The sequence below is a fragment of the Charadrius vociferus genome, unplaced genomic scaffold, assembly GCF_000708025.1.
Source record: "Charadrius vociferus isolate BGI_N301 unplaced genomic scaffold, ASM70802v2 scaffold45, whole genome shotgun sequence".
NCBI classification, from domain to species: Eukaryota; Metazoa; Chordata; class Aves; order Charadriiformes; family Charadriidae; genus Charadrius; species Charadrius vociferus.
The window spans coordinates 1,589,076-1,616,743 of NW_009648712.1; the positions used below are offsets into that span (position 1 = coordinate 1,589,076).

A 27,668-nucleotide genomic window follows, 5' to 3' on the forward strand; every position below is an offset into this window, starting at 1 on the left:
CCCTGGTACAGGTCTGAGGTAAAAGCAAAACCCGTAAGATTTTACCACTTTTGCTGAAGTTTTAAACTATGGGTTTTAGCACAATAAGTAAGAGTGCAGGCACACATATTAATAATGGTTGAGGTGGCTTGTGGTTAAGCTGTGGTCACATTGTGTTTCCACCTGCATCTTGGCATTTATCAAGTCTACTTGAATAATATTTTAAATTAAGTGTAAGTAATTTACATTAATAGCTGAAGTCTTAATAGTTATTACAGTAATTTCAAATACAAATTATATGTTTGTTTTCAACGATTATGTTGATTATTGTGGTTATGATTTTCTTCATTTTGACATATTGATTCTTTCAGATGCATGCATGTGTTTTCTCCGTTGTGATATTTCTCTGGTTGTAGTGAAAGATAGTCGGTGGACAAATGAGTGATGTCATTGGGCGTCCTGAAATAGGGGGGTTTCCACCAGCTGCTGCTGGGAGAGGTGTGAGGCCAGACTGTAGCACTGATTTTGCAGCTGAAGTGAGAATTGGAGGGGGACACAACAGAAGAGTCTGTTTCTTCATAAAGCTTGGTAGTGCTTTCATTGACTTCTGCCTAAAGGAAACCAGAAAGCCCGGTGTGATCATATCCTTTCCTGTGGAGAAAGCCACATGACTGTTGCTTTCTCTCACACCTGTTGTTTCCTTGCTTGAAAGTAGAAATTACTCAATAAAAATAATATGATGGAGCTGTACAGAAAAGTGACAGATGATTTTGATCCCCGTAAGCCCAGTGTTGAAGCTGTTGGAATGATCTTTGAACGTTGTTGCTAATTTGCTTAGTCAATCTAACTTTGAAGTTGGCTTTGGTTTGACCGAAAGATTGGACCAGCTGGACTTCCAGAGGTCCCGTAATTGGTCTAAGCTGTCCCATCCAATCTTCTGAAAATCCCCACCATGGCTGCTTGTTGGGTGACTGCCAAGCTCACCCTGAGTCCTGAGCTCCCAAGGGCCCTGTTGCGGTGCCCAGCCACAGTTTTGGGGTGTCCTGCCGTGCTTTTTTGTGGGTCCCAGCCTGCCACCTGCTCGCCGCAGGACATGGGACAGCAGAAGCTCGCTCCATTCCTCAGTTTTCCCCAATTCTGTCACTGGCTTTAGTCCTACATCGACCAGTAGCACAAGAACCAACGTTATGTTCTTATTTTGTGTGCGTTTGTATATTTGGGTGGGAAAAAAACTAATTGGAGACTTGAAGCCATGCAGTCTGTTGAGACTTCAAGAGACTCAGTTGGAGACTTAGAGAAAACATACTGTACATCTCTAAAACCAGTGAATTAACGTTTTGTTTGCTGGGATTCCTAAAATGTATAGACCAGTTAGAAATAAGATTTTTGAATATTTTTCCTTTAGTATTCAGTACTAAATTTTAGTCATCAATTTTTATCATTCCTTTGTATTACTTAGTGACGTTTATGTACCAATGTCAGCCTGTTACAGGAAACAAAACCAAAATTGGTTCTCTTGAAAAAACTGTGAACTAAAGTTTGCCAAAGAAAAAATAGTCTTTGGGGTGTTTTAAGAGCTGTTTTCTGTTATAAAATCACAAACTTTCTTTCTTATTTTGAATGTGTTTTTTTTTAAATTGAGTTTTGGAGCCATTTGATGTTTAGACAAGTCTATTCTCTGCCTGAATGTGTTCAGGATCTCTTTAAAATAATGTTTCTCTATTGTCTCTGAAACCCTGAGCTAGTGGATCTGATGACATGCTATCTCCATTTCCTCTATTTCCCTTGAAAAGGATATACTTAAAACCCTCAGTTACAGCATCAAGTTGTGAAGCCCCATTTGCCTTTGGAACTGATAAAAAGAAGAAAATTAAATATTTTGAAGATTTATCATTTGTTTTGGTTTGTTTTTTAGGTTTTTGTCAAGCAGGCAAAGATTTACGGTTAGTATCTCTGTGCATGGAGCAAATTGATATCCCAGCAGGCTTCCTGTTAGTAGGAGCAAAATCTCCCAACCTTCCTGAGCACATTCTAGTCTGCGCTGTGGACAAACGGTTTTTGCCAGATGATCATGGAAAAAATGCACTTTTAGGTAAGAGATTTTTTTTTCTTCATACCATAATAATTCGGAGAAAAAGGTCAATTCAAAATTATCTAAAGTAATTCCAACTAATGATCCTCTATTAGAAGTATGTTGAGGAGAGGCTTGTTTTTATTAAATTAAACCGGTAGCTGAACCTGCCTTAAAAGCCCATTATAAAACAAGTCCCTGATTCCACAATTAACTACAATCGAAGCTTGGTGATTTCTGTGTGGGCAGAAGTCAATTGCGGCCCTGGCATTCTAAATGTGAACTATCCACATTCTCTTTATCTCTGCTGGTGCTCACAGCATTTTCATTTAAGAAGAGACATGCTCATGCAACTGTAGAAGACAAGCTATCTATTTTTTGTGGATTAAGGGATAAATTCTGCCCTTGGCTCCACCAGGAGCAGTGTTCTCAATAGGAGCTCTGAAGGCAGTTTGGCTCTCAAAATCTAGTAACAGGAAAAAAAACGTACAACTTTATGTCATAATTGGTTACATTTATGAGCTTTAAAATTTTAATACAAGAATGCTTCTTGGTGATTGAAGACAGGTGTGTGTGCACCTAGATTTCCTGCCTACCTTACAACTGGAATGCATTTTAACAGGCTAGTAAAAGGGATTTAATGTATTCTGGCTCCTTTAGCCTACTTTGAATTTACTCTCTCATTTTTCCCTCCAGTCGCTGTGCTGCCAAGAATATATTCAGAAAGACCTTTCAAGAGGGAAGAAATTACAGTAAAGCCTAAATACACTGCTTTAACCACACTGCTCAAATTCTGGTCCAGACCAGCAATATTTTGCATAACTATTGAAAACGCCTCCTTTTTGTACTTATGTGCTTTAATGTTATTTCTCCCTTAAACACATTTAGTATGCTACTACACACTGTAAACCGTTGGACCTAAGGCAGAAAACTCACTGGCCTGAGTTAGGCAGGAGCTGTGCTGTGATGCGCCCTTGCTGGGTACCGTCGGGGATGTGGGATCGTGGGGTACTGTGGTGTATACTGCCATCCTCAGAGGAGCTGCTCCCTCACTGAGCAGGGGAAGTGTCAAGAGTTGATCAATAAGAACTCTCCAATAGGCAGACAGATGGTGTTTGGTCTGGTTAAATGTGGTACTACTAGTCTTTGTTGGTAAGCCTTCCTCCAGCCCTCAGCTTTGTATCCGTCTATCATCTCTGATATCATTTGATAATGAGCCCAGTGACTCACAACTCTGCTCGGGCATTGCTGATGTTACATATTTAATTGCCTCTAGGCCTGTGTAACTGGTACCGACGAGCAAAGAATTGACTCAGTAGTTCTGTGAGACCCTGATAGATACACCAATAGTTGCTGTGGGTTGCAAGGGGAGAAAGGAAGGACTGATTCAGTCACAGGAGAAACAGGATGGAGAAATCTACTTCTTGGCATCCTCAGCAGCATGGTAAAAGATAGTAGAGGCACAGTATAGGCTAAAGACAATGGCCTAATTAATGACAGTTTTATGGAAAATGCATTTTGTCAAAAAGACTATCTTTTTCATAAAACTATGAATTTGGCTGACAGTTGAGTGTAGGAACCAGTGTTCTCCAAGGTGCTTGGCATTGTGGAAGATAACGATGATAGTGAGGACGAGAAATTGGTTCTGTTACAGATCTTGAACTGATTAGTAAATGGAAAAAACCCAAAATAAAGAATTTCTATTAGGTGCTCATCAGCCCAGCACTATTATAAGTCATTATTGATGTTCCAGAAAGAATAGAAAGTATTTTTTCATTAGGGGTTGAAAGTGATTCAGAGATGAGTGGAGTGGCAAATAAGCCCGAGCAGTTTAATTGTTCAGCATTAGATAATAGAGGGCTTATTCAAACAAGGATTTTAAGGCAGGCCCATTTCAGAACATGCCCTGTACTTTGTTCTAGGAGACGTTAGACTGCTGCCATCTATGTGCAACATTGCCATTGACGTCGTTTTGAATGGCGCTGGAAATAAGGGTGCATATAATCCTCAGTCTGGACCTGTCCAGACCTTGACTCAAATTTTCATCCTCTTCTGTGAAACCATGTTGGAAACATTGCAGGAAAGCAGTCTTGTGCTGTTATTCCTAAATATGTTACTTTCATGAGAGGTTGTAGATTTTTAAAAAAACATTCTGAAGCACTCCTAACTTTTGTCATGAAAATCTTGACATTAAGTGACTGCTTTTAAGACCTTAATAAGCTGTAAGGTCAAGCTTACTTGGCAAGTGCCTTGTTTAAGGAGTCTCAGAGAAAATTCACTAGATATTAAGGTTAATTTTGGCCACATGAAGTTGTGGTGGCTACTAGGGGTTAGCCACTGTTCTGAGAGAGGGGAGCATGCAGCTTGGATCCCATGTTTTTTAATGTAGAAATGTGGACATAAAATAGGAAACCTCATAGAAATATCCTTGCCTGGCATCATAACTTCCCCTCACCAAGTAGTTGTTCCTCCCTGTACTACGTAGAGTGGAAAATTGGTGGTAGGATTTTGGCATGACTTAGTATGACCCAGAAAGATGGAAAAGTTTCAGAAATGGTAAGACTAAAATGTGTCTGTGTTTGGCTGCTTCCTCACATGTGTGTGCTGAGCAGGGCATCTACAGTAGCTGTGTGGCTGGAGGCCTCCAATCGCTCTGAACTGGATGTGCAGGTAGGTTAAAATGACCTTATTCCTAGCAGATTGCACAAGTCATTTAATCTGCGTGTGTACCTTCTGCTTCATTCTTCCAGGATTTTCTGGGAATTGTATAGGTTGTGGAGAAAGAGGATTTCGATACTTCACAGAGTTTTCCAATCATATCAACCTGAAATTAACCACTCAGCCAAAGAAGCAGAAGCACTTAAAGTACTACCTAGTGAGAAGCTCCCAAGGTGTACTGTCAAAGGGACCCCTTATTTGCTGGAAAGGTAATTAAGATGCCCATTCATTTAGGGTTTTTTTATTATTATATTAGTGAGATGTTGAATGAAAAATTGAAAGTTGCTGTTGAAAATATGTGCATTCAAAAGTAACTGTAGAAGATGAACTTCATTTCCGCTTGAAGGGAAAATTGCCACTGATTACAATGAAGTCTGGATTTTGCCAAAGAGGTTTATTTAAGTCCAAATAGTAACCAGGCAATTGTAAATGGTCTTCCTCCATCTCCCTATGCTTTCAGTGGGAGCCCTAAATCTGCCCTTCTTGGGACGTGCAGCCATCTTGGTAGAAGAAATAAGGTTGCTCAGTCTGCTGATTCTTTTCTGGGCCTGAAGCAAGATGACTCACAGCCAGGGCTTCAACATTGGCTTTCCACTGATATTCATCTTAGCAGGTGCAATTCAATCTGTCTAATGCCTGAGGACAGCTAGCATGCCATAAGATTAAGAAAGCTCAGGTCACTGATTTCAAGAAAAGAGGAAAGAAATCTTCCATCTCTTGCCATTTATACTTGGGCTTACCCTTTACTGGAGCAACCTGTGCAATATTCTTATGTGCTCAAGAGATGACATTTGTGACCCCAAGGCAAGGTAGCCATGGGCTCTGTTACTGAAGGATGCAGATTTTTGAAGCTAGAGCCGGGCAAAAACTCAAGGAGAGAATGGTTTACCTACTCACTGTCTACTAAGTTGGTATATATGCAGACTGCTTGCCTTCCTCGGCTGTGGTTTCACTCAGTAAGGACAGAGTTCGATCTGGTGCCTGTAGCCAAAGAGGATGGTAAGAGGAAAGGAGAAGCTCCACAAGAGGACTGACACACATCTGAAGAGTCACATCCTCATGTGAATGGCAGCATGATACCAGAAAGAGATGGTTATCACCAAGCTGTATGAGTGATTATAGTGTTGTATCAGTTAGTGGTTCAAAGGGCTTCAGCTGCTTTTCTCAGTTACTGCTTTAGAGTAGACATGTTTTTCAGCACCATTTTTCACAAAAACTACAGGAAGATTTAATTTGGTAGTCTCTTTTTGAAGTTCCAAATACAGAAAAAGGAAACCTATTTTGATTTTGAAATCCTTTTTTGGAAACCCCTCCCTGATGCTCATGCAGTTGGAGTTGGTGTGTGTCCTGGTAAATGCTGTCAGGGGTAATGCACATGAAAAACTAAAACGTTCTTCTGATCACAAAAGTGAAGATGTGGAAGAGGCAGATACTAGACTCGCTTTGGTTATATGCTGATTGCAGGTATTTTGAGCACAGTGAAAGAATCGACCTCATGGCCATTATTTTGTTAAGCTCTATCCCTATGTTGCTACCATCCATCTGGTAACCCTTCGCCCTTTACTTACGTTAAAGGTCTCATTAGAAAAAGAGAAATGCTCTTAAACACCCCCTTCTCTTCAAACAAAACCTGATTAGATCTCAGTTTAAAAAATGGACGAATGTGTGATTTTTAAGGTGACTTTCTCCTCCCTCAACTCAGTTTTCATCCAGGCAGACACTCACAGTGCTGAGATCTCCCTGAAGGCTTTGTGGAGGCATACTAAGAATCTGGGTTTCAGCACAATTTCCACTTTTAAAGGGCAACATATGACGGTTTGTATAAAGGTTGTACCACAGAAGCCGCTGAGTGTTTCCTGGGATATGTCCAATACCTTCAGATCTCTTGGAAGCTGTGAACCAAGGGCTCTTGCCATTTTGCAGCATCTGGTCTGTATTTGCCTGGCCCTCTGAGTGGTCCCCAGGGAGGTTTTCTTAATTAGAAGACAAAGTTGACTAAACTGCGAGAGCCGTATTTTTGTTGAATGCTGCCATTTGCCGCTGTTTGTTGTACGTGCTGTATGTATGCTTTTAACATTTTGTCACCTTTCACCACCGTGTTGCTGAACTTTCGCTACTGGAAGGCAGGCCTTGTTAATATGTACTGTAGCTGCTTCGTTTGCAGAATGTAGAAGCAGGCAATCATCTGCTGCTAGCCTCTCTGCTAAACCGAATTCTTCGGTGTCACCGTCCACGACCCCAGAGGGTGGATCAGCTAATGGATACAAATCAGGGTTCACTCAGACAGGTAGGAGCTAAAAGTGCTATAAAGATAACCATTGGGGGTGGTAAGTTATCTCAGATATTGGTGGTTCAGGGATGCGGTAAACAACTGGGTATTTACCTCAAGCCATGTATAGTTTACAGCGGGGAGGATACCTTTCCAAATCTGCTTTGTGAAAGATTAAGACCCGGGTGAGGCTGAAGGTTGGCTTTACTCCTAAGAATAGTCAATTAAAAGCTTTAAGAGATCTTTTGATTCATTTATTGATTCTGCGTCTCCCTGTGTTCATTTAATTTTTTGTGGATCTCAAAAAAACTTGAATTACACATTTATAGGGAGATGTTTACTTAGTATATAGACTAGGTTATTTGTCTCGTAAAGGAAAATAATGTCCTTTTGAGGTTAGGGGGACAGCTTTTATTTATTTGCTTGCTTGCTTATTTATTTATTACAATTTTATTTCACACAAGGGTGTGCTTAGAATAGCAATTTCCCCATGCACATACAGTAGTTTTGTGTTATGTGAGCTAGCATGCATCTTATAACCAGTCTAGAAAGCTATTGATGACATACTTACTTAAACAAGGAAAAACTAAAATTCAAATGGACATTGACTGACAAAGAAGCAGTATCTTGATTTTTATTTATTTATTTATTGCAACTAGCCAAGGTTCTTGTCTTTGAGCTTTTTTTCTAATTGCTTTATTGCAGCTTCATCTATGCTGTTATATGTTTTTGTGTCCGTTTGTGCTATTTCTTGAAAAACTAAAAAAAGGAGAAAACTTTGTGTTAGTTGTTGTAATTGGTTGATATGTACGTACCAGAACATATAGTTCTCTAGAAGAGTATGAAATGCAGATGAAAAAACAATATTGTTAAAATACTTCTTCCACTTACAAAGTATGTTAAAAAGGAATAACAAACAGAACCTGAACATATGCATTCTTATGAAATTTGTAATTGCTGATCAGTATGTTCAGAGACACTTTCCCCAGGTGGTCACCCCTGTCTCTGTTTAGGAAGCTGTATGTTTTAGGCTTTGGTGAAAATGAAATCAGAGTGTTGTTTAAACATCTGCATTTCATTGCATGATCCCTTGGCTTCCAGATCCTGGCATGAGAACTGTGCAGATGCATGAGAACCTATTTATTTGAAACAACAAGTGATCCAATATTTACACAGCTTTGTCTTCTATTGTACCTGTCAAGTTAATAGATACACCTTTTATATACTGCTTTCTCCTTATCACTCACTGCGATTTTCAGTCTGCTTGGTGTTTCTGTGTGTCACTGTTTGTACTCTTAGGTCACAGTTGTCAAAACCTTTTCATCTCCTTCTGCTGTTATCTTCTAGTGAAGATAATGCCACATGCATACATATGAATCCCCTGTGACCGGGAGAAGGGGGGAGGGCACCTTTCTTCGTTGGCGTGAATTGTGACATGTGTCACCTATGATGGAGGTCTCACTTTTTATCTCCTAGGCTACGCATAGCTGTTTGCACTTTGAGTTGAATTCTCATTTATTTTAAAGCAGGAGTACTGATTAGCAAGTTGCTTTTTGAAATTTTTTTCAGTGTATTGTCAACTCATACTCATTTTTTCCTCTTGAAGTTGTGTAAATATTTTTGGGTTTTGGCCTTGTAAGTGAGCAGTTCAGTCTCCAAGTTCTAGAAGACACCTGTAGGTAGATGGTTGTGAGCACACTCAGAGTCCTGCATTGAAATGGCAATTACATGATAGAAATTAAAGCACAAGAGAATTTTGAAATACCATAGCTAAAGTTGACAGTACGGCGTGGCCATGACACTGCAGTCAGGTGTTGGGTCCCACTTTCAAAATGGTATGGGAAGATGCAGTTCCATGGCAGAGAAGAGGCAACTGGCAATGCAAAAATGGCTGAAACCGTGAACAGAATCAAATACTCAGTTTTAGGCAGATACACAAGAGGAAAAACTTCAATTTAGGTGTTAAAAAGGTATTAAGCAAGAAGAAACAGGGTTTTACAATAGAAGGATGAACAATTTTAATAACTGGTAGTACTACAAGTTCTGCTTAGGTACCAGTGTGATGTTTAAATGTATACCAGCCACATCTGTGTTCACAGATAAAATTTCAAGAAAATACATTAGAACTAGAGAAAAGAAAAAAGCCCCCAAAGCTGTTGGACAGTTTACTTTGAGGAAAGCTTTAATACTGCGTATTTGCTACATCATATTTAATGAAAGACCAGTGTTTTCCTCCAAAGCCCCTCACCTGGTGGTCTGTTTTGTCAGCCATTCAGCATATTTCCTGTGAATGTGGACAAGGTTTTGTGGTGGAGCGGCAGCAGCAGAGCCTTCTGTGTTCATTCCCCATCCCAGTTACTCTGTCTGGCAAAGCAGACTGTCCTCCCCACCCTCCGCCAAATGGTGTGTGGCCTGAGGGTGAATGTGTTTGGCAGATCAAGTTGGTCTTTGCCTTCTGTTTTCTTTCCCTGGCTGTTTACTGGGACATCTGTAGGTGAACTTAGCCTACTTTGCCTACTTGTTTCAAATTACTTTCTCGACAAAAGCTGAGTTAGGTTTTTTTTCGTCCCAGTTATAAGAATTTGGATTTTTCAGTGTATCAGCATCCAAATGTTGAATTTTTCTTGAAGAAATTGCAGATATTAAATGCCTGGTGTTAAAGTAGGAGCCTACATGCTGAGAGTTTTGGGATCAGTTTTATCCTGGGCAAGTATTAGAATTTGTTTGTTCTTCAGTTTATCCATCTGTAAAATAGGGCTAATATTTTTCAGCCTTGATCAAGTGCTCTAAGGAGCTGCTGTTTGTTACCTAATGCAAAGAGTTTAGGCTCAGATACCCTTCACTTCTTACTCAGACTTGTAAGTGGACGTAGACTTTTCATAGCCTTATAGACAGTAGTGCTGTAAGGAGATTATGTATTTGATTTTTTTTTTTTTCTGCCCTAAGTCAAGCCCAGCTGTGTCTGACAGAGGTTCAATAACTTGTTCCTGAAAATCTCAGGTGATGGAGATTCCACATGCTTTTTTTAGGCAACTTATTCCAGTGCTTATTTCTGTGTGCTTGCTGGGGGCAAGTCACGTAAGCTCTTTGCCTTAGCTTTCTCATCTATAACATGGGATTGCTGTGTTTACTTGACTATCCCTCAGGAGTATTTTGAGGAGCCGTGGGGTTGCCCTTTCTGCAGTTAAAATATGTTTTGAGTGTCTGTTAATACAAAATATTGTGAAAGAGATCAATCAGTAGATCATGAGATGCTATAGAAATGCCCAGTCAAATGTTTTTTACAACTCCTAAAAAGATACTGATCCGTGAGGATTTCTTAGGAGTATAAAAAAATTTTGTATTGTATGCAGAGATGAGTTTAGATAAATGCGTATAACTGTTCATGTGTCTACAATACAAATTATATATGCACATACATATATATTGTTTTTAATCATTACTTAAATAAACAACTTCTTTTCTCAGATTCTTCAGTATTCAGTCCAGCAAAATCATCTTCTGCTGTTAACTTAAGTGGAACTCAAGACCCACCCCGGAACAAGAACATTGTGAAACCTCTGGCCTTGTCGGTACAGCTTGTAGGAAAGGGATTTGCTGCAGGTATGGCTTTGCTTTCCAGAATAGCTGAGAGTCAAGGGAAGTATCAGCTTAACAGCCAAGAAATAAGGGAGTCATCTTTTTGGTGGAAAAGGAAAGGAAAATGTCCACTAGCATTTTCCAAAGCACTTGTGTTCTTGTAGTCCTCTGCACAGGAATTTTCTGTGACTGTTACTGTTCCCATACTGAGCCACACTTTGGCTTTCAGATTTGACATTCTGGTAAAAGTCCATGTCATAGCCCTCTTTGCTATGATATCTAAGACAGCATAAAAGTCACATCTTGATATGACACTGATTTTTGCCTCAGTAACTGAGAGCTCTTTGTTGTCCTGCATTTCTAACAGGTATTGTTCATCCAGATACATTTAATAGAATTTAGTCTCATTTAAAGGAGTTTTGATACCTGTGCTGGTTCAATTATTTATTTCTGTATTGTATGTTTAGTAAATTAGAACCCTCAACCGTGGCATCTAAATCCTTCACTGGTACTCTGTTGTGATATTCTGATTGTTTATTACTTTAGCTGGTTAGTTCTTTAAGCAATGAAAAAAAAAAATCACACTTGTTACAGGGAAGCATGGTTGAATAAGAAAAAAATAAAAATGTATTTGGTTTATATATGCATGTGAGCATTATGTATAATACATAATGTATTATATCTGCTATTTTATACAATATATAGTTATATATACATGATATTATATGGTATCTAATGAATCATTATCATTTCTTTGTGTAAAATACCCTTTTCCCTTCATATTTGTGTAAAAGACTTTATCATGAACTGAAATTACTTCCCGCCTTTTCAACCACTTCTGTAACCCATGTCCACCATATCTGTCCAGACCAAATCATTGACTCAGAGTACAAATGTGCAGCTTCCAATGGCCAAGTGATGTTATTCAAATTTTGCTAATTGGCAACCTAAGAATCTTGTGCTTGAATTTATTTGGTTGACTGTGGCTGGAGAGTTCCATGTTACATTGTTTTAAGTCAAATACGCACATCTCAAACGTTTTTTGTTGCAGCTGACATCAGCAAGCTGCTGCACCATCTCCTGCTATTGTTCCTGGAATATGTTCCTGGGAACTAAATCCTTGTGGAGCTGGCAGATACAGCAAGGAGCTGTTGTCTACACTGGGCTCCATGTCTGCTCAGTGCAGTTTATGCCTTTTTTTTTTTTCCCTCTTGCAAAAATTAGGCTCTGAAAAAGAATAAGAAGGAGCTCAGAAGGGTGAGAATAACTTCTTGTGATCCTCCATTGTTGTAGTTTCATTTCATGATCTGGATGTAGTGGGTCTTGCCAGAGTGTCAGGCTTGCTGGGACTGGAGGATTGTCTTAGGCAGAGGTAGCAAAATTAAATATGGTTTGCCTCAGTAATGCTCCGGCCATGTATATTTTACAGGAAACTGCTCTGTCTTCCCTGCCTAGTCTCCTTTTCTAAGACTTTAGATGACAACCTTGTAGTGAATTACTGTGTATGGCACATGGATGACTGGGGTGGGAATTATATAGATGCACCAAAATGGCTTAGAAATCTTTACAAACTGAATTAATGATGTGCTTTTTTTTTTTTTTTTAATTTTCAGTGTCTAAAAAAATGTGTCACAAACTTCCCAATATTTTTTTTGCGTGTGTAATTTTCTATTTTATTTTGCTGGGGTTTGTTTTGGATTTTTTCTTCCACCTATTCTCCCCACCCTGAAATCTGGAGACCCAGTTTCGATGTTTGGATTTTGCAGCCTGTGTCCAAATTATTCTCTGCCAAGTACACTTCATGCTTTCCCTGAAGTATGTTTCTTTCGGTCACGCATCTTGCCCTGCTCTTTTGTGACTGCATGCGGCAGTATTATTTTGTTTGTTTGTTTTCAAGATTGTCTCAAGCCACACACTCTGTATTTTATTATACTCAGCTCCTCTTTCACTGCGTGCCACTGATGTTGCTAATGGAAACGCTAATGGAGGAAGAAATAATGTATTGAGTTCTACAGTCTCTCGGCCAGTGCCTCACTCAACATCTCCAAGCCCTGGCTGTGCAGCTGGAGACCAAGGTAAAGAAAACCTTTCTGTTCATATATTTTAAGCTGCACAGGCTGTTGAGCATGACATTTGTGATTTTGTTTTTCTTCCCATCACAGCTGTTTCTGCAATTCAGTCTTTACTGAGCCATTTAGTTTTTGGCATGACTGTTAATGATAATGCTGTAGTTTTTAACACAGGTAACAACAATTTTCACATCATAGTCTGGCCTCATTTAAATTTAGGTGTTAACCTCTGGCACTGAGTGGCATGATACCAGTTCAACACCAATGTGAAATGGAAGTGTGGGCTGGAATCTGGCCATTTGGGAGGACGGGGTTTAGAATCAGTTTTTACTTTCCTTTTCAGCATCAATGTCCAGTTCTGGACCACCAAAGAAACGTCACCGGGGATGGTCTCCTGGGTCACCAGTCCCTCCTCCTGGTTTAGCAGTACCTGTTCCCACAATTCGTCCTTCAGCAAGAACAGGTAAAACTTGAGTAGACAGATGTTATTTGTAAAAAGCTGTACGCAGCCAGACCAGTATGCCTGTGCTGCTTCTCTTAAGTGTTGCACAGAAAACATAACTGAGCTTGTTGAAGTAGTTAAGGACACCCTGGAGACTTTTTCAGATGCGCACGTGATTGCCTGGTCCTTGTTGCAATCATCTGAGATGAGACACAGGTAAAGTGAAAGTGTTAGTGGAGAGAGAGGAAAGGAAGATGTGAATAATATTAATAAAAATCCAAAGCTATCTAAGTCCCCCAAATGTCACTCAGTTCTTCTAAAATTGTGCAGGTGTATGGATATGTGAACGTACTTGAAGGATTTCCGTTGGCCCTCACCTTGAATGTTGTGTCTTACTCTGGTCTGCATGCTACAGAAACCATACACTCCATTCCTGCACTGGAAAAATAGCTTTATGTAATTTTGGCCAAACAAAGGACACTGATGTCCACTAGGTCATGTTCAGTTACAAGCATAAAGTTTGTGAGACCAAATGTCTGTTGTGCGTGGAAAAGCTGTAGGAGGGATATGTAACATCTGGATATGAAATAGGACTAATTCTGAGTATGTGTGAATACACATCAATATCCACGTAGGTACCTCTTTATACATAACTATTAATAAAACTGTTCACACTGTTCGCTAGTTGTGGGATTCAGCATACTTTGTAAAGAGGAATAAACAATTAGTTATTCCTGTCTCTATAGAAAGAGACAATAAACATAAAAGGAAGGAAAAAACACCATTTGTCAACATGCATAATGTTTTTTTTGACTCTGCTTTGGAGGGCTTGGTTTTGACATATTTTGGAATTAATTTTCAGAGATATTCATCACAGGAAGAGGGGTTACATGGTAGTGCAGGCCTGCCTACTTGAGCAGCTCAAATCAATCACAGCTCTTGTAGGTTTCTAGCTTCAGAGACCTGCTGAAGTTATGTGATAAAAGGCAATCTTCCCCTTTTTGTTGAGTTTGTCTCCACCAATCTATTACCTTTTCTGTGTGCTCCATTTTCCATGAGTCTTTTGTAGTATTTTTCTCTATTGGATAAACAATTTCGACTAGTGAAACATATGCATTAATTCATGCTGCCTTTGATGCTTTTCTGTTGATGGCATTGTTTAAATAATCTGTTACAAACCACCAAATGAAGCCTGAGAAACTTCTGAAGTAGACCTCAGGCTGAAACCCGATTACAGATTACAAAATTCTTGCACTTTGTTTCTTTTTACTTGTGAAATTTGCTCTTGCTCTTTCATGAGTAAAGCCTAACTTTTATCCTTGTAGCAACTGTCTATAGACAGTATTTGTTTTTCTTATCTACATATATTCTTGGTCAGACGTCAGAGCAGTCTCTTCCCTTGTATTGAGAGGTAGCCTCTGTCTTAGAGGTGGCCTTTTGCCTTAGTACTTGGCTTTGTTTAAAGATGCATATTCAAACCTGTGTTTTCCTCTCTCATTCCCACCAACAATACAGTGGTCAGAAAAAGTTTTATTTTAGGGGTTGGGTTACAGGAGGATATAGGCTCTTAATTTAAATTACTTAAAACTATAGCAGGAAATGCAGAGACCTTTTGAATTTTATTACAGTTAGTAATCTGCAGTAATTTTTTTTTATTTGTTCATACGGCCAAATCACAGTATGAGCCTTTCAGTAATGGAAGCTTCTCTTTTCTTTATTTTATAGAGCCTCTTTTGTCAGTCCCAGTTCCTCAATCCATGTTAACTGGAATTTTACAGCCTCAACCCATCCCAGCAGGGGAGACTGTAATAGTTCCTGAAAACCTGCTGAATAACTCGGGAGTCAGACCAGTGATTCTGATAGGTAAGTCTTACACTGGGGATTCAAATGCTGCGTTTTGAACAAATGCATGTGCTCCTAGGAGAAAGAGGGGGTTTATTTCTCTTTGTTGGTTCTGAATTCAGTACCATATGAAGTCACTTCATCATGGATAGTTTGCTTTAGTTGCTCAACGTTTAAAATTGGAAGTTAGGCAATTTCTGGAGAACCTGATTTGTGAACACGTCATGACTGTGTCAAATTTATACAAAGCCTCTGGCCAAATTGAAGTTTTATACAAATAAAATTTTTGTAAAATCCAAGAATAGAAATATTTCCATGTAATGGAAATAGCTTTCCAGTGTAAACAACTTACAAAACAAGCAAATATTTCCTGTGGCATTTATAGTCCAGATCTTGAAGCCCGGGGATTCTGCATGAGAACCAGAAAATTGATTTGAACTGACTAATCAGAAGTGAATCATACTAACTTTTTGTCTTTTATAGTCCATATTTCTTGTAAGCAACTGAGATAACAGATCAGGCTTTTAAAATCCTTTTAGCTGTATAAAGTACATTGACAACCCTTAGAAAGACATTGCTTTTACTTTAAAAGTATGACTCATAATTTGAGTATCCCTTTCAACCTGAGCTATTTGGGCATACTATATAACAAAAGATGGGTCAGCTAGTACTGCCAAGATTTTGATGAGTGATTTTTTCACTCTAAACCTCTTCTCAGTCCAGCATAGTACAGATGGTTGTGTAAAGTAGCTTCAGTGTTAACAGAACATGCTTATCAATACAACCCATGGAATAATTTATCATTCCTGAAGAAATGGAGAAGTTCTCCACCTCCTCCCTTGCACAGATAATCCTAATACACACGATTCCCAGAGAATTAGCAGGGCGATCTACGCTAATAAATCCGTCAAGGATAGTGTTACACTTCTTCTGTTTTGTTTTGCTCAATGTTGTTTTCTGGAAGCCTACTCTAAAGCTCTAGCATGGTGTGCTAACGGTTTTCAGAGAAACACTTCCTTATTAAAGATGGGGGTGCCTATAGTCATCAGCGTAAGAGCAAATTGAGTGCAGCCCTTAGGCTCTTGGAGAGTTGCCAGTGAAGTGCTCAGTTAGGCTAAATGTTAGTGGCCCTGAGAAACAGCATCCTATTAATAGTACAGAACCAGATGTACCCAAATGGATGGGTTTGGCAAAATCTGTACGGAAACTTTTTTAAAATGAAAACATTCACAAGGAAAAGAGGAGTTAGCCTGTGCTCATATGCTTTACCTTACAGAACAGCATGTTTAGTTGTTCATGTTTATTTAACCTGTTTGTGAAAACAGAATGGAAATGTGGCCAAAAAAGTGAAATCAATCACAGCAATACCACAATGGCTGAATCAATGCTAATGTGACTTATGCTGCTTTTATAATGTTAAGATCAATGTACTTTTGCTTCCATTGATTTTTATTTTTTGTACACTATATTATGGAGAATCTGTATTTAATGGTCAGGGTAAGACCCAAATAGATAATATACTCATTTGTATTTGGATAACAGTAATTATTATCCCACTGGTATGCAGTTACTGTTCGTTTTTGCAAATCTGTGTGATCATTTGTTGTAAAATACAGTGAAGGATCACTGGCCTATCTCATTTATTTTGTAAGCAATTATAATGCCAAGAACAGTCACTAATGCAGTATATTTTGCAAGGTAACATTAAAGAGAAGTTTGGAAATGTATACATTGTGCAAGATTTCATGTAGTGGCATATTTTGTGCATTTCTGGGGTTTTTTTTGTTTCTTTTATCAAAGGTTATGGCACTTTACCTTATTTCTATGGAAATGTCGGTGATATTGTTGTAAGTCCCTTGCTGGTGAATTGCTACAAGATTCCACAGCTGGAAAACAAGGATTTGGATCTCCTGGGTTTGACCAGCAGTCAGCTGCTAAGTGTGGAGAATATGATACTTTTAACTATTCAGTATCTTGTCCAACTAGGTAAGCAATTTGCCATAAGCACTTGTTTTTATTTGTGACGGTCTTTTTTTCTCTCCACCGTCTTTATGTCCATTTCAGAGCCAATTTTCTGGCTATTTTTGTGCCTGGAAGAGGTAAGTGGCTCCATCTAGTGTGTGTGACTTTGTTACTTGGCTTATCAGACTGAAGAAGTGAAGCGAATTTAAAGGCCGGTACTGCTTCTGCTTTCCATATGGGGATTGACCAGGTCACCTTTGTGAAAATGGATTTGCAATGCAGATAACTCATTTGCTTAGGGTATCAAACCATCAGTTATCACAGCTCTTTCTGAGGACACTCGGTCTGTTTTATTCAGTTTTGTGACAAATGCTAGCAGATGTGTGATGATCATCATTGTTTTGGTGACAGCACCGTTTACATGAAAACCACATTTGTTATGCAGACTAAGGCAAGGTATTCAGTGAATATCTCATTCTTGTAAATGTTTTTGAAATGGACCCTTTGCAAGTTTGAGAGCAAACCAGCAAACCACATTATCTTTCTCTTATTGAAGGTCCAGACATTTTTCCCTGCCTTAGAGTAAAATGCAGCAGTAAGGTTTTAGAAGTTAAAGAATATTGCAGGACAGCGTTGGGAAACTTCTCACAGCGGTCTCAGTCTTAACTTCTGTATTGAAAAGATGTTGCTTATAGAGAAGTGTGAAGTGACTTTTGTGAAGAACACACTGCTTTTCCTGTACTGGGTTTCCACTAGGCCATCTGCAATGCATAATGGTATGAAACATGCAGACATTTCAAAAGAAGTAGAGCTGGTGATAACCCTATAGTTTGGGGAGTAAATGTGCTCTGTGCAGGTTTAACCTGTGTGTTCTTATGATTTGCTGTTCTCTATTGATGCAGTACTGTCACAGACAGGAAGGAGGCCATCTTCTATAATACTCTATTGAGTGACCCCTTTGCTTTATTTATTGTTCTCAGCCTTAGTAGTCCATTGGATGCCAGGTTAGAACTGACAAAGTGTTTATTCATTTTTTACAGGCTGAATGTTTTTCTGTTGCCCTTCTCTCAGTGGGCTTAAATTTGTTATTTGAGGTTTTCATCTTCATTGGAAAGTTTGTAGAGTCTGCATGTTAGAACCAGCTGCCTCCCACAGTTTTGGATTGATAGAGGCAGCTTGCAAATCTCTTTCAGAGAAACATACAGCCAGCTGATACAGCATTTCCAATTAAAAATAAATTATTTATTGAAACCTATTGAGCCAGTGAACCCCACTCCATGAGCAAATCCAACTTCAGATGGATGCAGCGAGTCTATACATGCTGCAAACTAGAGGAGGCTTCATGTCAAGCTTCTGGAGCTGAGCTGAGCTGTGTCTAGCGAGCACCATGCCTTCAGCATAAAGAAGTTCCCTTATTAGCAAGTGTTTAGTTTGGCTTTTGTTCTTAGCTGTGCAAAGCTGAATAGTTTTCCATTTGGCCTTATGTGGAGATGAACGCCAGCGCGGGAAGATGAAAGAGCCTAATGAGCAGAAAAGTAAAAACATTCTGCAGAGCGTGGGGATCACAACATGTTGCTGGTTTTAATATTGCTACAAACTTAAAACTGTTGGAATTGTGACAGTTGCACTGAACTGGAGCCTTTATGCCGTTTTGAAGCAGATAGGAGGGCAGCCGGCTTCAAAAGTTTTTGACAAGGAGAAGAGACAAATACACACATAAATTAACAGTTTATTCATGTGAGCCTTTTTTTTTTTCTTGAGAAAATGGGACTGAAAGGTTGTTCTTTCTTCCAGAGTACATTGTGAAAGAGTAAGATAAAGGCAAAGATAAAAAAGCAGACGGAAGAATTAAATAAGTACTGAGTCTTGCCTAATTTTTTTCAGATCATACTACTTGTACAAAATATGTTTGCAGACATCTGTGATCACAGATCATAAGAATATTATTTATGAAAATGCTCCTTTTTTGAAAAAAGATGTATTTGAGAATTCCTTTCCGTTTTCCTGTAAGACTATGACAACATTATTAATTGAAGAATAATGCTGTTGTGTCTTCAGAAATCAGCTGAGCAATCTCACAATGATATTACAAATCAAAGCAAACAGAATAAGTACATTTCTGATGCTGTAGCACTGCTGTAAATAAATTCCACTGACTGTGATAAAAGAGTAAGTTAAAAAAGATCAAGAGGTGTGTTTGATTTTGGTGGTTTTTCTCCAGTCTGTCTCCTGTACTTACTCAGTTTTCACATTTGTTATCTTTGGCGTAGTGACATACTTCATAGTGAAGTATTTTCAAGCTTTGTTTTTATGCCTCAAAATGCCCATATTTGCAATATGGGTTACATTCTATCATTTGTAATCATCTGCTTTTTACTATTACACTACCATTTCTACAAACACAATCTCATCCTATGCAGTGCTAAGGTCTGTGTTTTGGTTATTCAGCTGGAGGATATTCTGGACCCTCTGTTAACTCCCTGTCTAGAATTATAAAATCATTCTCTGTACTCTCTTGTTGTGGTACATTTGAATCACTTTGACCATGTTCATGCTGAGACATCCAGAAGTGTTTTGTAGTGTACATATCTTAATGCACATCCAAATTCAAGGCAGGAGCAAGCTTCTGTCTTCAGTGGAAGGGATATTCAGACACCCAAAGCAAGAGGTTATTCTAGCAATTCCTCAGGTCTTAGACGTTTGGATAGATAGTTATCTTGGGTATGCCATGAAGGATTTCTATCCAGAAATGGATGGCATTTGAATATGTTGTCGTAAATTGTAGGTGCTTTTGGAAGCAAAACTACATTAATAAGGTCTTTCTCAGCTATGAATTTTACATGTTATTATTCTTTTTGCAGTTTCATTTTCTGAAGTGAAGAAGATCCTTTGCCTACTGATTTCTGTAGAGAAAACTCCAAATGCTCTCTTTTAACTTTGGTGGATTCCAGTATATGTGTTTATGAAACTGTTCACAATCAAAATCAATATCTATCATTTTATCTTCCACCTCATCTGATCTTATATCCATTGTTTTTCTGGATAGTTGTGTTGAGAAAGACTGCCATGAGCCAACTGTGGTATTAAACACTTCACTAATTTCAGAGTATTTCCTTATCAGTGCCTTTCTGATAAATAACTTTATTTTTTATAGTTTTTGTCTTAGAAATAATCTAAATGAAATCTTGTGTGTTGTCATACAGAAGTTTTTCTATTTGTACAATAATTCTTATTTTCTTGGATTCATGATGATTCCTATGTCTAGACCCTATCTCTTAAGTAACCTTCCTCAAACATCAAAAGCTTGCTTTTATTTCTTTTAGTGTATAACATCTTTTTTGTTGTGGTTGATATGAGTTTATTTCTGCAGAAGGTGATTTATCTCTTTATTAATAAAATGTCGATTTTTTCTGTTTTGAGATCTTCAAATATGTAGAATACACGATGCTGTCTTAGAAGGGAAAAGAAAATATATTTCCAAAAAGGAGAACTATAAAGAGAGAATTATGCCTATGTTGCATTAAATTAGACTCATCAGAACTCTTCAGTTTGCATCAAAAATGAAAACAAGTCTATAGTTATCCTACTATCCTATGATAATTGGATGGTGACACCCTCCATATGTTACTTCTCCAAAAGACAAAATGACAAGAGGTGGCAGTTTCTGCAGATTCTGTACTATGCTGTAGCTATAGGTTATTTACCCACTCCCTGCCCTGCTTCTCATACAACCTTTCTGTTTCCTTTTTTTTCACTGCTCATTTTGCTTGTTTTCTTTGGCCCTGAAAGAAAGCATAAAACCAAAACCCCAGCATTTCACATCTCTCTGGTATTTAAGTCTCCCCTTTTTATCATAGAAAAGCACGTTGCTGAAGCGTGAAGCTGTCTCCTTTGGCACTGACGTGGGATCTTGGAAATTTAAACTACTGTTACTTTTTACTCTACATTCATGAATATTTTTCATCTGTTCCTGAGTGTCTTTGACACAAATCTTACTGAGCAAAATGTTAATTGAAGCTGATTTTGGGGACTTGATGCTAAATTAGGATAGCTTATATTTCTGTTTTCCAATCAAAGATGGCAATACAGTTTATAAAGTCTGGGGAATGTAGTTCTAAAGTTACATATATATCTTAACGTTAGAAGTTTGAAGATTTGCTAAATTAAACTAATTTAATTAAAGAAAAAGAAGACGTTAAACATGTTGATTTACATCCATGCTTAGTTTACTAGTATGCATGATGATGAGAAAAAGCAAAACGAAGACCACTTGACAGGCTTTGTCATACTGCATGGCTGCGATTAGACTGCAAGGATAAGCATTTGGGTTTTCTGCTATAAAAACATATGGAGGCTATGTGGTTAATCCTTTTGTTCCAGGCAAAAGGCACATGTTTTCCCACTCCCTTGTTTGTCCCACCAGTTTCTGAAGGTAGAAAAGCTAGGAGTGAGATGGAATTGTTATAGAAAAAAAAAAAAAAAAGGAAGATGGTGGGAGAGAGAGACTTGTAATATGAAAAAGCAAGAATATGCCATGTGGGTACATATCCCGAGTCGCAAGTGGGTTTTGTAAATGTGAAAAATACAGTGAAGAAGCTTGTCAGATCAAGACAGACATGAGATTATTCCCAGTTCAATAACATTTTGATATGAGATACTGTTCTTCTGTTCGTTTGTTTTCAATGTAGGTCCTGACCAGATACCCCTGAGGGAAGAATTTGAGCAGATCATGTTGAAAGCTATGCAGGAGTTCACTCTGAGAGAGCGATCCTTGCAAATGAGCGCACAGTGTATCTCTGTGTCACCAGGTCAACTCCCTTGGCTTGCTAGGTTAATCGCTAGTGTGTCCCGGGACCTCGTGCATGTGGTTGTTACCCAGAACTCGCTGGCAGAGGGCATCTCGGAGACCTTGAGGTCTCTCAATGAAATGAAACATCAGCAAAAGCTACCAGATTATGTTGTTGCCATATGTGCATCAAAGATAAGAGGAAATGAATTCTGCGTAGTAGTCCTAGGTGAGTATATCTGCAGTACACTTCAAATGCTAATGCAATTTTGCTGAATTAATTTTCTCGAGTCATTGTTCCAGCTTTTAAATCCCTTTTCCTTCTTTTTATTCTCCTTTGTATCGTTACACTGCAATGTCACAGTTTATTATTCTTCCATCAAGACTTGGAGTACTGATGTCTATAAGGATCTAGAAAAATAGCTGTATGCTAGTCATTACTACTCCTTGAGAGGCCTGAAACTTTAGTGTTTGTGTGGTGACCTTAGAAAATATCTTGAAGTGACCCAGTGACAAATAGTCAGTTTGTCTTTCTCTGTTTTGTGTAACAGCCGTGCTATTCCACATGGCAATATTGGATTGACCATAGTCTTCTTTAGACCATTACAAAACAGAACATGCTTTTTATCCTTTTTACCATATTGATTTTAAAATTCCACACTGGTGACTGGCTGTGATGTTTGTGTGTGCGTGAGTGTGTCTGGGTGGATGTGAATTTTGACTACTCATCTTTCCTTTGTAGGCAGATAAATCAGTTATGTCAACTTTTTACTTTTTTTCACACTAGGGATGATTACTTTTTCATATTTAACCAGAATTCCCCATTCCATCTAAGGTACAAATACTTATTTTGCATATCATTTGTCAGCCAAGTGTGCAAAACTACACGCAACAGCTTGCAAAGGATGTGCTACACTGATATAACTAATTCTTCCATCATGAGTAAAATAGACTTGAGACTCCTCCCAGTCTACTAGGTGAAGGCAGTGGAGATCCATGACAAGATCAGCGTGCCGCACGCCTCTAGGATGAAAAGGTGGTGTTGGTAGTGCACTGTATTAAAGGTTGCTCTTGCTTTTCTTCCCCTCTTCTCCAGGTCAATATCAATCTAGGGCACTTGCAGAAAGCATGCTCACCACCAGCGAATTTTTAAAAGAGATCAGTTACGAGCTCATCACAGGGAAAGTTAGTTTCCTGGCATCGCATTTCAAAAATACATCTTTAGGTGAGTGATCCTAAGAAACAGAAGTTCTAGCCAAGACAGTAACTTTTCGGGGTTGGTGTGTCTCCTGTTCAGCACCTAAAGCACACATGAATACAGCTCTGCCCTCTCCACTGAGAGGCATTCTTTCCTTCTCTCCATTTACTGTGTATAAAGGAACGCTCATCTCCTTCACCCATGTGGTGTGAGTTACTCATCTTGTGGCAAAACTTTTAAAATAGTGTTTATACTGCTGAATGTGACAGCAGGGCACCCGTAAGTGCATGAGTCTTTTCTTGTTTGTGCTTTTGGCACAGGTTTTAGAGGTTGTTTTATAGTGCGTGTTTCTTTGTAATCATCAGATGTCACTGCTAGTTGTAAAAGCACAGAGCTGAAATTATTCAGCTGTGCTGTGCTTCCTTTTTTTTGGAATTCATTCAACTGGCAAATCAGTAAATAAAAGAGAAAAATGTTCTCCCTCTCTCTTCCCTGTATCTCCAGTCCCCTGCCCCTTTGCAGATTCGACATCAGCTATGAGAGAACATATGTGTATGTAATGTTCTACATCATTTGTCTGAAAGAGCTTCCAGGTAATTTGGTGTTGCTAATTCTTATCTAGGTGATGATTTGGACAAGCTGCTGGAGAAAATGCTGCAGCAGCGAGGGGAAAGCGTCATTATTCCTTTTAATGGAGATGTTAGCGAGTGTGTGTCATCTCAGGAGGCAATTGCCATGGTTTCTACGCAAGAACCAGGTAATTTTTTTACATGCAAGATGTGAAATAAGTGAGTAATTTGTTAAATGTCAAAATGCATGGGCCTCAGAAGAGTCTGAGGGCACAGCTGCAGTCACCTTGTCAACCTTCAGATATTAATACTGCCAGCTGGATGTAGCAATACAGCAGTCTCTCAGATAGAAAATCTCTGTAGTAACCTTCAGCAACTTTTCCCCCTATGTTTTAGAATTCCTAAGCTAAAATATGTAATCTTCTGTTACGCACTAGGCAGAGCAGAGAAGATGTTCCTTTGTAATGTTGGCAGTGTGGACTCCTCTCATCCTTTTGCACCTAGAAAAGGAATGTAACCTTGGGCTTAAGGCAGAGGAGAACTGTGTTCTCTTTCTGATCTCTCCAGGTGTCCTCCTGTTTCTTAACTTTTGATACTCCTCACTTTCCACAAAGTAAAGTGGTACTAATATGTACTACAGACTTGTCCTCTGAGGCTAAAACTCTTAGGGAAAGTGTTTTAAGATCTTGGACTGAAAGTGTTAGGCAAGTGTAATCTCTAATTTGCTTATTTGAGATGTGTCATAATCAGTGTAATATGATGAGATACTTAGGTGCAAAAGATGACGTAGGATCGCCTGTCTAAAAATGCTAATTATCATTTTCCCTTTTCAGAATTCTTTCATTATTGAGTTTTAACCATACTTTCCTTTTCATATGACAGTAATGGTAAAAGATACACAGAAGTCTTGTGAACACTGAGATTCTTTTAGGCCTAGTATCAAAGCAAATTCAGCCTCCAGTAAAGCTTTTTCTCTGTGAGAGAAAAGTATGCCCTTGATTCACATTAGTTAGCTTAAATTAATCAGTTCAGTGTTAGATCTGAATGAAAGTGCGGTGGTTTATAGCCTTCGCATGGATCAGGAGATCCAATTAGGAAGGCTGCCAGGTACTTTATTCTGGCACCCCCAGAAGGCTTCCTCACAGGATTAATTTGAAGGGACAATGATCTTTAGATTCTGTTATTTTTTTTGTTCTTACTATGTAATGATGTGCAGCAGTGCTTTTTTCTAAACCTTCATGTTTTCTCTAACAATTATTTTGAGCTAGTTTTGTCTTTAAAATATGGCTGTACAGTGGTTGAAGCTACTGAGAGTCTGCCTGAATAAAATAAAGGAGAGGTAAGTCTCCTAGGCAGTGAGAGGGACCTTTCTCCCATAGTAGATCTACTGAAACGAACACTGAGGCGGGTTTGAACAGGAGATAAGTGCACACACAAAAACACACATGTGTCTATAAAACTAACATACCAGGCTTTTGCCCCAAATGCCTTCCAATTTTCGTGTAAGTTGCAAGATTTTATAAAGTGGCTTATTACTTAGAAAAGCAGCAATAGTTCTTATGTATTAAATTTGCAGTAGTTTTGGATTTTTTCTGTGTTATTTTTAAGAAATTTGCCCTAAGTAATTTTTATGATAAGCAGTCCGTTAATCAGAATTTAATTTGTAGCAGAAAAACTGACTCAAACAGAAACTGTAATGGCATTGTAGGATTTAATTTGGTAATCAGCAAGTTGAAAATATTCAGGGGCTAGTGAAGCATGGATTGTTTGGCATGGAATTTACCTACTGGAAATACTGAAATACAGGAACGTGCATTTTCTTCAAGGAAACATGAATGCTCTGGTACATGTCTATAGAGACCAAAGATCCAGTGCCCCTGTTCTCTGAATCTAGTGTTATATTGACATTAATTATGTTCAAATAAATCTGAGACTAAAATTTCCTTAACAATCAAGAAACCTTCAAAGAAATAAATTCCCCCACTCCCCCATGCTTAAGACTTATTGCCTAGGTGAATTGCTCATCTTCCCTTCACAGCATATGTTACTATCAGTCAGTATATAGTCATATGCCTATCTCAGTCATGACTTAGAGTGGGGCTTAGTACTTCAGAGCAGAGATGATGTACAAATGACCTCCCAGCTGACCTGCTGTCCTATTTGAGTCTTTTTTGGCAGAATTATCAACGCAGGCTCAGTTTCCTCACATTAATAGGTGTGCTCGCTCTCATCCCATCGTGTCCTCAGCACAGCGACCTCAGCACCCATGGCTGGTTCTTTCAGCAGGAGTGATGGAGGGAATCTCCTAAAGGAGAATTGCAAATTTCAGGAGAACGTTAGACCTCTGTGGTCTATATATATCCATTTATATATGGATATTATGTACATGTTGGTTCATTTAATGGAATGCATTTCACTATATTGGTGCTGAGGTTTCCTTGGGTTGCACTGTTAAAAATCTCTAAAACGCTTAGGGCATTTAAAAAATGGGCAGTGCTGTACTTGAGGTCATCTGATATATTATCACATTTTGATCAAAAAAAGAAAGTTGACATTTGTGATCTGGACCCAGCTGTCCAGAGTGTTCAGATTTATTCTGGTGAGTGACTTTTTTCTGATAATAGAAGGTAGGCTGTTTGGAGGGTCATGTGTATTGGGGGGGTGGGAAAGTAAACATGTTTCTTGTTGTGTTTTGTTTTCTTTTTCAAACAAACACACTCTAGATTTGGATGTTGATACGTTCCAAATTTACCAGCCACAGCTTACAGTTGCCAGAAAGCTCTTGTCCCAGGTTTGTGCCATAGCAGACAGTGGCAATCAGAGCCTGGATCTGGGCCACTTCAGCAAAGTAGACTTCATCGTTATAGTTCCCCGTTCTGAAGTCCTGGTGCAGCAGACCCTTCAACGGATTCGACAATCAGGTAAAAGGGAGGGAAAAGAGACTGTTAAACCAAAGTATGTGACGTTATTAAATCATATCTGGTATAAATGGAGAAGTGTGTTGCTCCAGCATGTATTTTGCATGTCCAATATTAGCTCCATTAGTTGGTATAATTGATGAAATCTAAATATCCTCCTTTCATAAACTGGGCCCAAGCTGTACCATGTACGTGCCAAAAGAAATTGCCATATTCATGCAGTTCTGAGGAATGTGTGCCCTGGAGAAGCATTCGCCTGTCAAAACAGGGAGGGGATGAGCAAATGCGACTGTTCAGATCTTTTATCCCGTAGAGCTGATAGTGCCATTTGTTGTAGGTACACATTTGTGTGTATGCTCTCATGTGTATTAGCACAGACAAACATACGTGCAGAAAGCTCTCTTATTACGTAGATAAACGCCTGAGTAATACATGCACATTGGCACACGATAATCGCCATGCTGATTCAGATGGTGAGGTTTCTTGTCTGGACTTCTATATCTGACCATAGCTGGTACCAAATGCTTCAAGAGGAACAAGAAAGCCTTAGTGGACATGTTATGGAATACGTCCCCCTTGAGAATGACCTCTGTTATCCACTCTGTTTGTGACTGACATGCATCTAGAAAAGCATAACAGTTTCTCCATGGAGAAAATTAGAACTAGGGACTATCTGTGTAAATCTTTGGTCCTTTTTGGCTCTTGATCTCTGATCTCTGGGATTAATATAGTCCTTAGGATAGTTGTGTATTTAGGATTTTTTTTTTTATCGGCTGAACATTTTTTTTCAGCCCTCGGCTTTATCTAATAATACCTTACATCTGCATTTGAAAAACATGAATATGAGCTTCTTGTGTAATGCATCTACGAGTGGGTTTGGGTAGCTGTTGGCTTTTTTCACCCTCTTAATTTCTACTCTGAGCTAAACAGTCCAACACTTTTTGATTGTGCAGATATGACCTGATATTGTTCGATATTGTGGTCCATCTCTATTTTTTTTCTCTGATTTGTGCTATTTTAGTAGTTAAAGGAACAGAATAAAATAGATTACTTGAAGTATGGATTTATTTTCCTTTATGACATAACTTTATGGGTTTTTTGTTCCATTCCTTGTTTCTTCAGACATTGTATTTACTTAATTTGCTGCTAAACCAGAGGGGTTTTTGGTGTCTGTTAACAGGGTTTCACATTTATTTTTTTATTTTTTAAATGAATGGCTTTTACTTTTTTAAAATATTTTAAAAAATTCATTAAGACCCTGGCAAA

General features: G+C 38.6%; 1 protein-coding gene across 1 annotated transcript in view; it reads left to right on the forward strand.

Moving 5' to 3' along the window:
• Positions 1–27,668, forward strand: part of GREB1L (growth regulation by estrogen in breast cancer-like) — a 65,192-nt gene that overhangs the window by 7,542 nt on the left and 29,982 nt on the right. Inside the window, exons 3-14 of the mRNA XM_009886627.1 lie at positions 1,895–2,071; positions 4,801–4,977; positions 6,933–7,055; positions 10,506–10,640; positions 12,554–12,691; positions 13,029–13,148; positions 14,853–14,990; positions 16,770–16,955; positions 21,620–21,946; positions 22,814–22,942; positions 23,538–23,672; positions 26,208–26,405. Coding sequence (XP_009884929.1) covers positions 1,895–2,071; positions 4,801–4,977; positions 6,933–7,055; positions 10,506–10,640; positions 12,554–12,691; positions 13,029–13,148; positions 14,853–14,990; positions 16,770–16,955; positions 21,620–21,946; positions 22,814–22,942; positions 23,538–23,672; positions 26,208–26,405 — 1,983 coding nt within the window. The remainder of the gene's footprint in view (positions 1–1,894; positions 2,072–4,800; positions 4,978–6,932; positions 7,056–10,505; positions 10,641–12,553; positions 12,692–13,028; positions 13,149–14,852; positions 14,991–16,769; positions 16,956–21,619; positions 21,947–22,813; positions 22,943–23,537; positions 23,673–26,207; positions 26,406–27,668) is intronic.